We start from the raw sequence: 18,371 nt of genomic DNA, 5'->3' as shown, positions 1-18,371 counted from the left end.
GTTTCCTTGGTGAATTTTCCCAAGCAGCACAAAATTTAATCCAGTTCACAAGGGGCTGCAGCTGCTTCCAGTTCTGCCCAACAGCTGCTTTTACAAGACAGAGGCTTCAAAAGACTGGCTTTCTCCAGAGGGCCGCAGGAGGGGTGCACCTGACCTGTGCGGATTCCCTATATTTGGCAAGGTTTTCCCAGCATCCAAAAGGTTGTACGTATTCAGTTGGTTTCAACAAAGCACTTGAAATTCCCCAACAATTCATTAGCCTTGTAAAAGCAAATAGAAAGTACTAATATGATCAGGAGATAATTTCAAGCAGCAGGACAGGTCTTTCAACCCTACCAGGAGCAGCGTTGATCGACAGACCCCAACGAGTCACCTAGAGGAAATACCAGTAGCCCCAGCCCCCACAGGGCCATTATCTGAGCCAGAATTGCAGCCCTGCCTCAGAGAACAACTCTCAGGGTGTGGTTTCATGCTCCTCCTAATCCAGGGCAATGGCAGGATACTGCAGAAAGGGCAGTCCCCTGACTCCCCTCGCACACACTCTCAACACACTTTTGCTGCTTCTCTTGCTTCAGCTGTAGAGGCTGTGTAAACACTGAGGAAGCTGGTTCAGCTTCGAAATCCAGCAGGGAACTCATCCACTAAAGAGAAAAGGCTTTCTGAGAACTGGATTCCGTTCCTGGTATCACCCCAAACCTAAAGGGTGGTCTGGGGCAAGGCCAGGGTTTAATTGCTTAACAAGGATCCAGGGGACTGGGCTACAAAGTAAGTGACTATAATCAAATCAGCTCCATGAGCTTGTGCCTCAGTTTCCCTTCCTGCAGTAGCAGTAGTAGATACCTGCCTTCGGCTGGCTGTTGGGAGGCTTAATATTCATGAAACACCCAGAGATTCTCTCATATAAGCAAGGGCTTTATATTAATCATACAATGTCATTACGATTCGTGAAAACACCTTGTCCCTTTTAAAAGTACCAGTAATGCAGAAAGCAGAAATCCTTTATTCAGACATAAATATATTCCCTGTTTAGGAGAAAGGTGATGGAAAGTCTGGGAAAGGCACACTGAGATATGCATGTATATATTCAACTATTTGAAAAGAGCTGCATTCCCTAGCACTCCCTGGCTCGCATGCATCTAATAGAATATCTATTTAGGAAAATGTGACTAGCATAACTAGCTATGCAATGCTCACATCTGCTAATCCTTTGCTGCTCAAGTAATCATCTTCACTTGCAAAAAGATTTATACTATTTTGGGTGCAGGAGAAGAGGAGCTAAGCGCTCCAAACCTCTTGAGGGAAGTATTGCCTTAACGTTCCCACTCCAGCAGGGTATATTGATGCAGGGATCTCCTTTCTGGAGGTGGGTAGAATTACTTTAGATAGCTCAGAGAGGAACAAAATGGACAGAGGAAAGGCTTGCGGCTACAATATTTACCATACTGGGTGATGCTTGTAGCTTTATTATATTTGCACAGCTTAAATAGCACTGCTTGCTTCACCACAGCTGCTTTGCAGTGCTGTTTTATCATGTTCTTTCACACACATACACGCACACCCCAGGCTTCACAGTTAAAAAACACCCGCTGAAAGCTTGCTTTGCCTCTCTGAGAAGCAAGCAGCTGACAGCCTGGGATGGATTCTGAACGCAGCCCCTCTCCAACTGCGGACTGACACCAGCACGTGGCTCCAACTCAGCCATGTGCATATTTGTGTTTTAGGGATTCCCTCTGTCAGGGGGGAGGATGGGGTTGGCACATGTGTTCCTACATTGTAAGAGCAGACCATGCATGCTAAACAGAGTGGTGAAGGGACAGTGGGGTGCCGAGGGTCTTTGCAGAAAATACAGCATACACACAAGCAACTTTGCATAACAGTCCCGCACCCCTCCCCAGCAGATGGTGTGCAACCACTGCACAAGGACAACGCTTGTCTACCCCGCATACCACAGGCAGCCCTCTCTGGCAGGGAAGTATAGAAAGGGTTTGACAGCCAGGTTTTAACTCCTGCAGATGCTGTGCACCCTTTTTGGCGGATAGTTCCTATGGATGCCTGCCTGCCTGATCAGCTGTCTTCTCACTGCTGTTTCTCTTTGTGCAGCTAGATCAGTGCCAGAGCCTGGGTGTGCCCAGCACCCTTACATCTCCCACTTTGCAGTACAGATGTGTCCTGCCCCTGTAACCATGAATTTCAGAGTACTCCACTGCTGGCTGGCTCTGCTACAAGAGCTGCGCACCCTCATTCAGGTGGTATGCATGCAGGCCAGGACTCAGTAATACATATCTCAAGTACTTTGCTCTTCAAATTCATGGGCAGCCCCTACTGATTTCACCCCACAAGTGCCATACTATGTCCCATGCAGCCCATGGCTATTAATTCTGATAAACTGACCCACCTTTGAACAAGTGCTACAGCTCTGATAACATAGTCAGTAACCCAGGCCATGCCCACCAGGGCTGTGGGCTTTCTTCTCCTCTCATTCAGCAAATTCTGGACCAGAAAGCACCTTTATGAAATTCTCTTATGTACCACCTGTGCCCAAATTTTAAGAAAGCCATTTTCTCATACAGCTAGACAGCTGGAATGATATTAGAATATTAATGTTTGAAGGTTTTTAGCATTATAAAATACCTAACAAGCACTCCAGACCCCTCCAGCCCAGACATAATGATCAACAAATATTCACAGTGGCAAAAAAATCACTTACCTGTCCACATACAACCCCCCCTAAAAATCTGCAAAAATGTAACTGGCGAAACAAAAGATTAGCAGAATTTTGATCACTTCATCCTCAAATTGAACGGCCCATAGGAGCAAATTATTTCTCCTAAAATAGACATAATTAATTGACCAGCAGAATTTCTGCTATAGATCTTGCAACCCTGAGAAACTAATGTATGTACCTCCTCTGAACAGAACAGTGGTTTTCAAGCTCTTCTCCTCTAAACATCAGTATCATCTTGCCTTTGTCACCTTAAAAACTCTTAACAAATTTCAGTTAATCAATTCTTATGTTGCTCTGGTGATTGTAGTGCTGCTACTCAGTTATTATTCATATCTGTGACAACTGTGGTACAGGGAGGGTAAGATCAGCAAGCACGAGGTCTTGACTTTTCGGTTGATTTTTGAAAATAAGCACCATTTACTTAGGGGTCTACTTACTTACTTCTCTGTATTGCAATAGCATTCCCAATCCTCCCTAAGGATAAGGGCATGTTCATGGCTGGAGAGGGCCCTTACCTCTAACTGGATCACTAATCCAATGTGCAGCTGTGGCAAATGGATGTGGCTGCAGCATCCTTGAGGCGAAATCCATGCACAATCCCACTGCCTTGGGGGCCAGCCCTGGTGTGAACTGCCAGCCAGTCAGAACCCCATGGATGAAGAAGTTGGAGGAGGAGACAGGTGGATTTTATACTTGGTTACCAGAAAAGTGACTCTGTAGGGACCAGAGCCAGCTGTGAGAGGTCACAGGAGCTCCTTGGAGGGTGCATGTGGGTGGATGGGTGGACAGAAGTTAAATTAAAGACAACTGAGTGATTTAGTCTAGCTCCTACCTGGCTCTAGATGAGGATTTACTCTGGAGATTCCACTTTAGTTATTCATGGTGAAATACCTGCCCAACACCACAGAAAGAATTAATCTCAAAATTAGGATTAGGAAGTAATCTAGGACACAGGCTGAATTGCAGACCACTGCTTAGACCAGCGCCTACTCTGAGATCCAAGAATTGCTGCTTAATTGCCTTTTTAGCACGACTTTGCATTAACTGCTTCCACTTGTTCTTGAAGGCCTTCTTAAAGCTACTCTTCTGCAGTGAAACATAGTCTTCTTCCATTCTTGTTTTCTCAGTTTTGATCCATAACTATTCAGAAAGATAAATCTCAAGTCTTCTTTGGTAGGATGAATACTTCAAACCTACAGAATATTATGCTTTTTTTTTTTTTTTTTTTTTTAAATGACCAAACATCTCAGGTTTGTAACTATTCCTCAGAAGTCCTTTCCACGTCCCTTCCAGCACAGTGATCTATGATCTAGTTGCTGCTCTGAACACCAGGGCTGCCAAGACTGGGTCCACCCCAGCACATCCCACCCCCTTTGACTGTAGGACCACTCTGTACTGATGATAATATGGCAAGAGGGATTATAACCTCTCCTTGGTCTTCTAGAGAACATGCGCTAAATGTGCTAAGTCTCATAATGACTTCTTAAATACCTACATTCATTGTCATTCATTTGTAATTCCTCACAAAGGGCAACCTAAACAATTACAAACATACATACGCCCTTCCCTACACAGGGGGAATACCTTTGTGATACAGTTGGGAAAGCGCGAGTCTTCTGGGACATCACAGGGCTTTTGATAACCTTAGCTACCCTCTACTCACAGATCCATCTGCACTAGAATTTGGTCAGTCATTCCAGAAGCTGCCTTTTCTTTCTAATTATGCTTCCAATGAACTATTTCTTTCTATTGCCAAATGCAAAAACCATCCTCCCTTCCAAAATTATAATGGCTAAAGGTCTGCGATGGACAATATTTTGCCCTAGTGAAACAGCGAAACTAAGACACTTTGGTTTCTGTGCTCTTTAGCAATCAAAGCGGGCAAGCATTTTAAACTCTGGGAAGTGAATCTTGCTGCAGCTTCTTTTTCTAATGGATTGGTTTTAGGTATTGGCTTTTATGTCTATTTTTCAGGTGGTTTTAGATATCCTTCTGAGTCTCACAAGCCTATATTGTTGATCTCAGAGAAGCCGCCTATATTTACTGATGGATGAGTTAAAATATAGTCCTACTATCATCTGGAAAAATGCTATAAAATAGATAATCTCTGAGATATCTGGACTATGTACACATGGTTTGATAAGGGATGGAGCCAGCCCAAATTTGTGCCAAGCAACCCTCATAGCTACTCTCCAGGACACACTGTTCTACATGTATACTTGTACACACAGAGCAAGAGAGAAGCATGCACACGTGTGTACATTTTTCAGCCTATGCTGCCTCTAGGTTTGAAAGTCAACAATACAAACCAGCACATAGCCATTTAGGACAGGAAGTGAAAAACTATATTCATCTGAAACTGTAGTAGAAAGGAGATGAGCAGAATATTGCTTACGTTCGTGTCCCCATTCCTGCGAACACTGGTATGAGACTGTCTGCAATGATGAGGAGTTCCCTACTCAAGAGTAATATTCCCAGTGTGGTCTCCCCTCTAGCAAACAAAGGGACAGTTGCCTTGTGTGCTGCCACCAGTATCACTGCACAATGTGCTCAAAGCATCCGCTAAGTTTGGCGAGTACTCACCAACAAATCAGTTTGGTTGTAAACATATTTTTCTGATAAATGAATTTCAGGAGATTTTATGTCTCCTCTCTGGATGCACCAAATTCAGGTATCTTTGGAGAGCACCTCCTTCTTTGTATCTTTACAGTAATATCCCGATCTTGGTGCAATGCATCTTGAGCACAGACATTTCCTTCCTGAGAAGCACCATCCCCCAGGACTGGAAAGTGTACCCCTTATCAGAGCTTGACAGACAGCAGAGAGATTTGATGACACTGATTTGTTTTCAGTTGCCTGAACTGTCCCTTCCCCACTTCAACACTGCACCTCACATGTCCTAGGCTGAGGTTTTCTTTGAGCAGTACTTTGCATTGGGTCCAAGACCTCTTGAGGCCAACAGGACTTGTTCTACTGATTCAAATAAGCTTAGATTAAGTCCTTTACAAAGGATGGCTCTTGAGGAGTTTTTAAAGATTGTTTTCTCTGTTCAAACCTGTAAATGTTGGTATTAGATTTATTTACCCCACTGCAAAGACAGATATGTAGCCTGGGCAGAAGAATCATTTGATAGAAAGCTTTTGTGGCCAAGAAATATCTAAAAGCTCCCATTCCAGCAGAAGTCATGGGTTTGATAGGGTGCTCACCAAAGCGGTTCTCTGGTCTGCTCTACACAGGAGATTGGACTAGACAATCAAAACAGTACCTTTTGAAGCTAAAAATCTGTGAACCTATGACAGTTGTTCAGTTTCCAGATTCCTCCAGTGCTTGACCTCTTTAAGTCTACATTCTTCACATGAAATCTGTCAACTGTGATGGTGGTTTTTGTGCCAAAAAGACATTTCACTGAAAAGCTACACAATCATTACTTCATTAGGCAGCCTGGTGCCCCAGAAATGAGAACCACTGTAACCCATCCCAGCTACCTGAACAAGCCATTATGCCAAAGGACTATTTAATATTTGCGTGTTATGCCTCTGTCTCAGCTCCTGTCTGCTCTCCTCATCATCTCCTCCATACATTTGCCAGATGTTGGAATGAAGGCATGTACCTTTTCATGAAACTGTGGTCACCAGGCTCAGTCAGCTCGCATTTCTCCAGATGTTTGTGATCTCACCACTTACTAACGTTCCTAGGAGTTAGCCTGACTCTAAGTCAGAATTACTGGTTAAATTTTCCCGTTTCTCTCCCAACCCCTTTTGGAAGAATTTGATTAGATTGATTTCTACCCAGCCCCTAGCTACACTTCTCCCCACATTCCTCTCTGAGGAGCTACTAATTCTGGAGGCAGATTTCTCCCCAGTGTCTTTCTGCCATTTCAGAGGTATAAGTCAGCAAAACCTCCTTATTGATTTGCCATATGCAGAATAGACCCTTCAGTCATTACTAGGAATGGATACATGGATACTTTCCAAGTTGCTAGGGTACTTGGAATGATACTTGGGTACTTCTATGATAATTTGCATTGTCATAGTTTCTGTGCATGTGAGTAAGCTTTTCCATTTAATTAATAACCTGAAGACTATGGTGAATGAAGGTGCAATCTCAGCAATTGCTCGTGCAATTTTTGTGCACAGAATTTTAAAATCAGGTCCAAATTCTCCATCGGCAGCTTGCCTTATGTTACCATCTCTTTTGAAAGCTACCAATTTTATCTACGCATACTTTGTGAAATTGGCACCTAATTCAATGTGACCATAACAGGAAATTAGCTAAACATCACTTAGACACATTTCTAATTCTGTAATGTGTTGGATGCCACAAGGTATGTATGCTGAATTGTAATTTTGAGGATCTTCAGGAACATTGTGGCATATAAACAGAGAGAGTTAAAACAGATTTTTTAAATATCTAAATTCCTTTTTATGAGCGGGAGATAGATTGAAAATAAAGACAATCAGTTAATGAAATACAAGGCCGTTCTGTTAAATTGTTCAGATGCTCATAAACTTATGCAGAACGCATGCATCATCCCCATTCATGCTTCAATAGTCCTGCAACCACTCGATTTACAGTCCAAATCCAGGGTCTATGGCTTGTTTACTTTCTCCTGCAACTCTAAACTGAAAGGAAACCTTTGGAAGCATGTGGCTCCCTTCAGACAAGCTGAAAAAGAGATAAACAGTGTAAATCTTTCAGCTTCTTAGTACTTGGCATCTTAACTATCACAAATGCAGGGAATATCTGCAAAGTGCAAATTCTTTGGATTACCATCTACTAAATTCCTCTTGCTGGTCTACAGGGATTGGATTCTTTCATTTTTTCCTTATGGCTGTGTGATCTTTGTCCCTCAGTGTTTAACATTAAGTGGAACTGAAGCATTGTACCTTGGAACACGAGTGTCATTGTTCCACTTAATGTAAACAACTGAACAAGGCAAAAACAGTGACAGCTGTAATGCAGGGTTCTCCCTCCATCCCCCACACTCCATGTGCATATTAGGGAACAGTGCTATGGTGAAACTATATCACACTAGCCTGTCAGCTGCAATTTTATCCCTTTTTTGACTTGCAGCACACTCAGTGACTGAAAATGCAAGTATCCCATATCTATCCACCTATACGGCTTCTTCTATTGCACCCATCACAGACACATCTGGGAGCTTTTATTCGTGGGAAACAGGGTGTCTAAGTGTGCCAGACAGATAAGAAACACTTAATATCTGGTATTACATGTTTTTCCAAAGGGGGTGACCGAAGGTTTCAGCAGCTATGTAATTTTCCCCTGATTGTTTTCAACAGGAAACAGAAACGCTCAGCTTCAGCATGGGCTTTATGATACAACCGAGCCTCGGGCGGATTCCAGCCTTATCCTGGAATCCCAGCAGCTGATTGTCCTCCCAGTCAAAACCCATTTTCTCTCCCACTATGTTTTCTTGGGGCTCGACGCTGCAAGGTGCAGTGTCTGTTGGCCAGGAGCAAGGAAAGCCTGGAGTCTTTTCCTAACAGAAAGCACATCTGAAGTCTCCTGGGAGTCTGTGGACAGGGTTTGTGCGTACCTTAGCATGCTGGAGCTGGAGTGACCATCAGCTCATAGGGATGAACCCTTATCCACTTCTCAGCATTTCAGTAGAAACAAAGCAAGCCTCCCAGAAAAGATTTGTCACATTTCCAAAAGCACAGCATTCCCTTATTCTGTCCTTTGCCCTAAACTGCAGCTTGGAATTCGTCCTTCTTCTTCCCTAAATAGCTAAGGTTCAAGCTAAATAAAGGTATTGCAGTTTGTTTTCAGCTGGAACATGTTAGCTAAAGGAAATACTGTAAATTACAGTACAATCATGCCACACCATTGTGATTGTGTAGCTGACAACTCGGCAGCCAGCTCGCAAATGCAGCCGAGAGCTCTTTGTTAAGTAGGAAAAGGAAAGCAACAGTTATTAAAAGTGAGCAGTCACTAAATATTCAGGACTTACCCTGAGTCATCCCTGGCTCCCTTGTCTCCTGCTGATGTTTTCATCATTACAGCAAACTTTAAGACACTTCTGTTTCACAGTGGCTTTAGAATTCCTTGGTAAAGAAAGCAATTCCTTTCCATCGCTGAGCAGAACCTCCACATCCTTAGGTTTTGTACTGAAGATGATATTTCGAGGGGCGGCAGCTTCAGACTCAGTAGTATCAGAGGGCAGAGGACTAAACATGCACTGAAATGAAAGCAAACTACCAAGAAGGTCTGATTTTAGCCTCTCTTATTTCTACTTCCTGTATTTATATGAACGGGGGATTTCAGGAAGAGGCAGTCTTTGGTGGTCAAGGGTGTGTGTGTGCTTGCGTGCGTTATAAAGCCATATTTAGTAGTGAAGGCAGGTTAACCTTATCAGAAAGAAGGGCCTGAGACTGTCAGCTTGTTTGTTTCTCTAACTTAAGTACATTTTGGGGGAAATTGTTTTACAGACTACAGGTATACCAGGAGGCAACAGAGTGTGGTGAACTTTGTAAAGGATTTTATAAGGCAGCAAAGCAGTAAGTCTCCATCTGCAAATTCCTGAAGCATGTGTATTTCTATTGCTTGAGTAACTGGAACCAGATGGAGCTTGGAAACCTTTATATTTACACAAGACCTGAGAAAATGAAATGTCTAACACTGGCAGAGGACAGCTTCACAAAAAAATTCCCAGTTAAGGCAAAAGCTAATGATAAGGTTGCAAGACTGCTAGTAAATGAACAGCTATCCATGCTGTGAAGCTCCAGTCAGTCTCAGAACACATTTGACCTGGAGTTACTTAAGTGGTCGAGTAGTGTTTGCTGTATTGGAAACCTGACTGAATACGGACCAGCTGTAGAGGCTGGGGACTGACAGATGTGCTGTTAGACAGGGCTGGTGGCACTCGTATTTGGCAGCCCTATCATTCCGGAAATATTTGACGTTAGGAGAATACATAATGGAAAAAATAAGGCAGAAGTATGAAGCAGAGGCAGAGAAAAGCAATTGCATGGAAAGGAGAGGGAGACAAAGGTCACTTTTTGCCCCTTTTATCTTCAGAAAGAATTTCCCAGCTTTCTAAGAGTAAGTAGACTGTGCCACACAGCCCACAGTGGAAATGCAAATGCCAGGCAGCTGCCAGTGTGTCAGCACGAGGGAAACTAGATCTCAGTGTAGAACACAGAGCCAATTCTGCTGGCACTAAGCTAGGGAGAGTCAGAGGGACCTTTACAATCATCAGGTCACACTTTCTGTGTAACACAAGACAAACTTTTCTCAGGGGTTTTTTGATCAAGCCTGTAACTTCTGTTGACATTAGAAACATTATCTTCTAGCTTTTAGAAGGATTTCTCTTAGAAAGTCAAAAAGCCTCACTGAAAGGCTGCATGATGGGAAATTCACCACCCTTCTACATAAGGTGTCTTAGTGCTTAATTGTTGATATTATTTAAATTCACACCTGATTTTTGCCTTGACTTGTCTAGTTTTAAATTTTCAGCTACTGTATCACATAATGCTCTTTTCTACTAAATTAAGGAGCTCCTTGCTCCAACTCATGTAGTCATTTTCAGACGATGATGAACTCATTCAATGAAGAATTTAGCCCTCTTAGACAAACTGGTTGGCTGAGATTCACTCATCCCTCACTGCAGGCTTGTCAGATCTCAGCTCTGAATCCTTCTGTTGGTTCTGGGCACAGAGGTCCAAGAAAAAAATATGCTCTAGATTTGTTCACCAGCTGGGCACCTTTGAAATGCACCTTGGCTATTGGCATAAGAACAATCTCCTAGATGCATCACACAAATTCAACTCTACCCCAGGTTTTTGTTTCCCTCCACTGCAATTCAACAGGGACCAGGCCCACTCAGAGCTTACCCTTGCTTTGCTGGAAAATAAGTTTTCTGACACAAAAAACTGTAAAGGTGTTCTGTTCTGCATGGACCTGCCCAGATGGGGGAAGTCTGTGTTTACACAAATATCCAGCCATCCTAGGCAAAGAGCTAAGATTTTGCAAATGCAGAACATCAGTTTTCAGAGAATGTTAGGCATTTCCAAAGATACTGTTAGGGAAGAAGAAACAAAAGGACTAGAACTATTAAAAGGACCCAGGAAAAAATTGGGAAAAATACAAAAATCCAGTATTGTGGTGCTATTTCAGTTTCACATGATTTGAGAGAAGCTCATTTTTGGTTTTTTTTTGTGAAATTTTTCACACTATTTGCAATTTAAAGAATGTAGAGTTTCAGAAATGTGAAGTTTTGAAATTAGTTTTGTTAAAGATATTGACCAAACTTAATGAAAAAAATCTCATATTTTTCTGCAAAATATTTAGTATTTCTGCCACATAGTTAAGTATTTCTGTAAAATATTTAAAATATGAAGACAAATTTTAACATTAAAAAAATTTGTCTGAGCTTTGCTGGGTGTTTTTTTAAGCCAGATATTTGACAGGTTTTGGAATGTGGCACTGTGTTCTAGTATCACGCTTTGTAAATAAACAATTATCAAAGCTAAATGACGAAATAATATCCAGTTACTGCAAAATGCTGCTTCTCTGTGACAGATCCAAGCCAAATGGGGGAATTCTTATCTTTTCTAGGACTGATTCACCCTTTCCATCCCCCAGCATGTTGCAGCCCTTTTTTTGTATTTTTATGCAGCTGAGTTGGAAGGGTTTAAAAATGGCTTATGGGGGAAGCCCTTAAGTACAATGAGCTCTTTGGCTATAATAAAGTGCTTTCAGCATATGCACAGATTATATGACAGTTCTGCTTTCTATACAATAGGAAGCGTCTGCATCAATAATATGGCATATGATAAGAGCCCATAGGAATTGTCATGCCTATTGTGTCACTAATCCATAGGTTATGTGCCTTTTATAGAGCCTGTTACATAACAGATCATGATGGGTCATCATGTCAAACCTATGGGGGACTAAAAGAGGTACTTCCCACATTCAGGATTTGATTTGATTTTTAAAAGAATTCTGTGTGTAAGAAGGAATCTATTCCTTTCCCCAGCTTAGAAAAAGTTAGCCTAGCATACACCAAAGAATGAACCCTTACGCAAAAGTCAAGGAATGCAGGATATCCCTTTTCTCCACTTCACTAGGACTCTTCTGTAGATGCAAAAAAACCACAGTGGCTAATGACAGGTTTATACAGCAACAGGGATTCCAAAAGCATGCATTGCGGTTAAGAAAAATAAGGTTAAGCTTTGTTTTAACTTGCATCTCCTGGTAGTAAACTGGCTAGGAGTATTCATGAGAAGACTCTTGTCTAATGAAATTGTTAATACACCAGCACATGAGATGAAGTTAACTCTTAGCTCCTCTTTTTCCAAGAACTGCATTTAAAAGCTTTTTGTCAGCCCAGAACAGACTGTACCAGAGACTATGTACGTATACTGGAAGTCATCATAGACCCTGAGGTGGACTACAGGGATGTTGGAAATGGGCAACCAAGGGTCAGAGGGTTTCCTTCTCTTCACAGTATCTCCAGAGCCTAGATAAATGGGAAAGGAAAATAGTACTGTGCGGCTTTTGGACCTTGCTTCCATCCCCTCTAGTCAGCATCCAGTACTCAGTGTGAACCTGCTGGATACCACTATACCATGGGATGAAGCAGCCAAAATACTCTTGATCAGGGTGGTTCTAAGACTGCCATAATTGCTTCTGGATCAGTACAGCAAATCGGGTTCTCAGCAAATCACACATTTCTAGTTCCAAAAGAGCAAATCGTGTGTTTCAGGATTGCTGCAAATCAAACTGATACACTTGACTCACCCCAAATAATAGCTTGATCCAGCTAATACTCCCTGGAATAGATGAAAATGTGGGCCTTCTGTCATTCAGTTCAGCGGGGTCCAGATTTCACCAAGAAAGTACAGGCACATATCCTGGTTGGGTCCTGAAATTTTAGATTTTCAACAATAAATATGAGAATGTTTCACATGTTCTCATAATCTGAGAAAAAAACAGCAAACACTCTAGTTGTTTATATAATTTATTGACAGTGTACATATTTTTACATAGTTCATTGCAATACTGACTGCTATAATCTTTTACAAATGCTGAATTAACTATTTTTTAAAATTTTCACAACAAAAATAATCAAATATCATGCCAACATTTTGTAACAAATTATCACATTAAATCCATTTGGATTTCATGACATATTTATCTGTACAAAGGACCCCATATCACAGAGCATTCACAGTGCATAAGGTCACAGTCATTGAAAAAATAAATAACATGATAAATAGATTTCTGTTATTTACAGTTTACAAACCCATCCCTTTCTGTTTTCAAAGTAAGCAGTTCTAGAAAGTTTTAATAATATTTAAAGAGGTATTGCACCTCATAAGGGTGCACTGCAAATGCCTGCAAGTATGAAACACAGGGAATTTTAAAAGGTTCAGAAGTTATTTCAGTGGTCATAAATTATTTTAAATACTTTCTTGCAATGGAGGAGATAGTGGAAGCCAAGTTCTACTCTTGGTTCCACTGATACAAATTTGTGCCAACTACCAGGACATTAACGAACACTGGCACCACTCCCAGGAATGTGAAGGCAAGAATTTGGTCATAACTTTGTTGCAGAGTTTCAGCCATTTGAAACATAGATGCTGCTGGGGAAGCAGATTTACAAGTGTTCTTTGCATACACAAGTGGTATATGAATGAAGGCCATAATCTTGCTGTAAAAACCCTCTGAAAGGAAGCATCTCAGTTGGTATTAGTCTTTCTAGAGATTATACCTGTCTGGTTTTGATATATTCTGATACCTTTAGATTTTGTCACAATTCCCTATTGGTATAAATCAACCTGTATATTTGTCTTTCAAGTTTACCAAGATCATCTCAGTGATAAGATGGGAATGATCGCTTGCATTCTTTGTGCAAGTAAAAAAGAAAAATAAATTCAATTAAATTCAAACTGGTAGTTCTTGTAAGAAAATATCCAAACAGCATTAGTTTCCCATAATCATTCATTTCTTTCAGACAGTGCACTGTATGTCAGAAGTATGGTAGCAAGCAGAACAACGTGATGTACCAATTGCCACAATCCCTACACATCTCAGCCTGTGGAGAAGGAGCTACGTGTATCTCACATTTCAGGACAGGGATGTATAGGATTTTACAGCGTTCTCTGGGGAGAAAATATGAGGACCCCACACAGGGGGAAATGTGAGAAAAGTATATGCTCAAGTTATTCAAAAGGAGGTTTTTAAACATGCACACAGTCGGTCAGAAACTGGAATGCACATGTCAGTTGAACAACATTCTCTTCAGTAGAACATTGATCACTTGCATACAGAGTTTTCAAAATAGTTCAAGGGAACAATAAAGGGTTTGGTACAGAATTGCTGGAACTAAATGCTGTCATTTACCTGTGTAACCATCATACAAATCTCAGCACCCAACAAAATGAAAAATCTGGAGTTCAGACTCAAAGAAATAGAAAGGAAATAGTGTAGTAAATGCATGAGCTGCAGAGATTTTCTTCTGAGTGCCTAAATACAAATAACTGAGAGATCTGAGACTTGCAATGACAAAACATTATGCTCAAAGGTGATGTATTTCAATTAGGAAGATTCTTTGGTTTCACCTGGCTATCAGTGTTATTTTAGTGTCTGTTTCATATTACATTAGGTCTGATCTTTCCTTGGCATGAATAATTAGGCAGTATTTACACAGCTTAAAGCATTCTACCAAAAACATCTAAATGTAGGATGCAAATAAATGGCATTACAATTGCAAGAAATCCAAGAAAGGAAGACAACAAGACTCATGAGGGATTTGTGCAACTAGAGCAAACACATAATAGAAACAAGTGTGTGTAATTAAAGCAGAGTCACAAAGGAAATCAAAGACAGAATAGAATCTTCTCTATAATTGCTAAGTATTAGACTAGTAAAGACCTTTTCCATTTGTTTACATGTTGACAGAATGTTTACAAATATAATCTAAATCCAGAAACTAATTACATGTTTGTTACAGCTGCAGCAAGCATATAAAAATAAAATAAAATTGGCACGCCGATGACTGAGCCAGGAGAAAGATGGTTGACTATGCCATACCTGTTGGGAAGACTTAAGGTGTTCTTCTAGGCTGGACTTCAGCCCAGAGAGCAGCCCTTAGATCATCAAATAGACATTAAGATAACCATAACTGTAGCTTTTTAGATTTAGACATGTAGATCCTGAGCCTGAAATCTTTACTCAGGCAATACTTTATAATGCAGTACAATTGTTATGGTAAATAAAGGGAATCAAACACTGCTGAACTCAATGGAAACACTCCCACTTGCTCACTACAGACAGGATTGCACCCTGTGGGTCTATGTGGGACTGTGCTACTCCAGTGAAACTGCAGTGGAAAAGAGCTCCTAAAAGCTCTCCTTGGCCAGCTGTAATTCAGTTTTGATCCTGCTTGTACACCAGGACAGATAGACAGTTTTGAAATCTGAGACAAGGAACCAGTTCTCTTATTTACAAGAGTGGAAATCCAAAGTGGTATAAGCAGAGCAAAGTCCCCAGATTTTGGCCAAACCTTTTAATTTGAGAAAGAAATAAAATCTTTAGACTACAAACCCAATAAAATATGAAAAGATCTGAATATGATAGAAAACCCAGAAACCATGCTCCACTGTCATCTTAGGACAAAATCCAGCAAGGCACTTGGATATATGCTTAGCTTTAAGCATGGAATCAATCCTACTGAAATTAAGCTTTGCTGGATATGGGATATCTTTTTCTCAGTTGTATTACTCTTCAGTGTTAGTATGCTGGCAATTTTCAGATCACAGTAACAGTTTTCCCTCTCACATCCACCAGCTTTCTTTTCACTCTTGAGCTGAACATTGACTTACACAACATTATGACATACATTCCAAACTCAGCCAGCTAACTTTTGCAATGGTTAGTACAACAAAATGGCTACAAAATTTTACAGACACAATCTGAACAGCTGCGATATAGAACTGTACTAATTGCAGTGAGCCAAGCACAAATCACTCCTTTTCTTGACTGGAAAATGGCAAAATTTGTAGTGGTTTCCTGACCACATGAGCAAATTATTTTTTTTTTGTATGCACATGAAAGGCACTAGTCTGCTATTACTTGGCAATAGCCTCCTGAATTACTGATACATTCTGATGTGGGTTTATCTGACATAAAACAACTTGTCAATCAGATCTTTCTCGGGCCATTCAGTTTATCTGCATGGCTTGGTCTATAACTGCCATCTTTATTTATTTTAGCATATGGATAACGACTACATAGGGACTCTTTAAACTACTTTATATGATTATGTGTCATCAAGGCCCTAATAATTCTTTGGCAAACAATACATTGCTGGTCATGTCATGGTGTCAGAGGAGAATCCTACTAATGTTATTTATAATGATAAGGATGGCATGATACCTGTCTCATAGCAGCAGATGCATATGAGATCACTTCACGAAATGCAGTATTAAAATTCAATATAAATTGTCCTGAAGTGGGTCTATGTTTTAGGGAGTGCTATAGATGACAGGACCGGCCACGCAATTTAAGGTCAGTATTACCTTCTGAAACTGTCTCTTGCTACAACAGAACACTGGTTTTCTGGAGCCGGTGATATTCAATTTAGACAGAATAATTCTAAATTATGTCTGAAGGATTCACGGCATTAGTAAACACAATTTCATGCATATTTGGGCATATTTGCTACAGAACAAATTGGTGCCCCTAGTCTTCCAAAATTGCCTGGCTCAGAAATATGAAGGTACAGTACAATTTGCTAGGTCTGGCACTGTAAACATTGATGCCCTCATCACTGTCAACTCAGCTGATGACTAGGCATTCAAAACTAGATTTTGGAACTACTCTTCTGTAGTGTAAAGACATCTGAGCTGCCTGAGCTGTGCACAGAAGAGCAAATGTTTGCTTGGAGACAGCTAGTTCTCCAAGCCCACCCAACAGCAGAACATAGGAAAAAAACATTTGCTCAGCCTCTCTCTCTGCTCCTTTCAGCCTCATGTCTAAGCCATCACAAGATTTTCAGCAGCAAAATGTCCTCCTGAAAGATAGCAGGGAAAAGAGTAAGACTAGAGATGCTCCTACAGTGGCACAGCAGTGTGCTGCATCTTCACAGTCTTTCTGCAACAGAAGACTCATAAAGATGAACATGAAGTCCATCTCCTCAGCTTTACACTGCAGCAAAAATGTCTTGAATGCCTGGAAATGGGGTCACCGGCATACTTGAGATAAATGTGTTTACTGTCATGCTTGCCTATTCAATAAAGCATTTTAATAATGCTGTATCTGTTGCCATCTTTAGGACTGGCTAGTTTAATTACATAACTACTTAATTAATGAAAAACCCTAAATGGATACTAATACTGACATTTGTAACAAAGTGTAAAGGAAATAAAAAATATGTTGCTCTTTTATCCTTAGGATTACATTGAAAAGATCCAATTCCCCCAAAAATGCAACAGCAGAATACACTCCTTAATTTGTACCAAAATAATTTTTTAAATAGCCTTAACTGTAAACACATTGCCTGGTGTAAACAGTATTCTGCATGTGAACTGGCTAAACAGAATTATTTGTCGTATATGTCAAAATAAGGAACTTTCTGATTTAGTGCTTATTTGCTAAGGTTTTATAGTATGTTCTCATTTACACAATAATGGGATTTTTTATATATAGTTTTAAGTGCAAAATATTAATATATTTAAAAATGCATCAACTGTTAGTTGGTAGATTTGTTTTGGTTTATAAACATTAAAAAATTAAAAAAATCTATGTATAAAGTTAACTGTGCTTCTTTAGAAACTTTATGTGATCATTCACATACGGCTTTAAAATATTTTTAAAGTTAGTAGCAATTCAAAATACGCTGTCTCAGTGATTTGCAATCATACGACTGCTACAATGTGGAATGTTACCCACTATTTTTAATACTCTGGGCCAGATCTTGCTGTCAATTACATCCAGAGTAACTCTTTATATCAGATTTATGCTGGTGGAAAGGATATCAAAACTTGGCTTCTACTGGGAGTTAAAAAGAAGTATATCATGCTTCAAAACTTGCATGCAATCAAATCAAGGACCATATTCTCTTGACAGACTTGCTTTTGTCTAGGTGTTTCTTATCTGCACTGCTCAGTGTCAGACACTCATCTTCATTTAGCTTCTGGGAATAAACAAAAAATGGAGAAGAATACACCAGCTTGACTGATGAAATAAGCTTCTTCCCTCCACCAATCAACTCAAATCATAATCAGGGTGGGTTTTGTTGTCAGAAAGTCTGGATTATGTTCAGATAGTACTCTCCGCTGATAACAGTAACTGATAGTTACTGAGCACCCAGTTATAATTTATTTGTTTAGTTTCTTCTAAATTTACACAATGGGTTTACAAGGGCCAATGCAAAGTTTTTCTTGTGGTGTAATAGTCCACAAATGTTAGTTTATATTTATGTATACAGCATTCCTCATTAATGGTAAAACATATTTTTCAAGTATGAATTTCTGCATATAATTCTCTTCTTCAATATGCAGATACTCTGACTTTTAGAGTGCATCATCACAAGTGATACAACATATAACCATTTCCTCTTCTTTCTCTGCCACATTATTCATGTTCATTGAAAATGGTGATAAATATTCAACACTGCCAC

At 40.3% G+C, this 18,371-nt stretch overlaps 1 protein-coding gene across 1 annotated transcript in view; it reads right to left on the bottom strand.

Moving 5' to 3' along the window:
- The window catches only part of RIN3 (Ras and Rab interactor 3), a 70,439-nt gene extending 61,437 nt beyond the window's left edge, over positions 1–9,002 (bottom strand). The window contains exon 1 of the mRNA XM_072865637.1: positions 8,697–9,002. Within this exon, the coding sequence (XP_072721738.1) occupies positions 8,697–8,743 (47 nt within the window). The 5' untranslated portion in view covers positions 8,744–9,002. The remainder of the gene's footprint in view (positions 1–8,696) is intronic.
- Positions 9,003–18,371: the final 9,369 nt, after the last annotated feature.

This window comes from Ciconia boyciana, chromosome 6, assembly GCF_034638445.1.
Source record: "Ciconia boyciana chromosome 6, ASM3463844v1, whole genome shotgun sequence".
Taxonomy (NCBI): Eukaryota; Metazoa; Chordata; class Aves; order Ciconiiformes; family Ciconiidae; genus Ciconia; species Ciconia boyciana.
The sequence above is the reverse complement of the archived record's forward strand: the minus strand, read 5'-3'. Positions and strand labels throughout refer to the sequence as shown.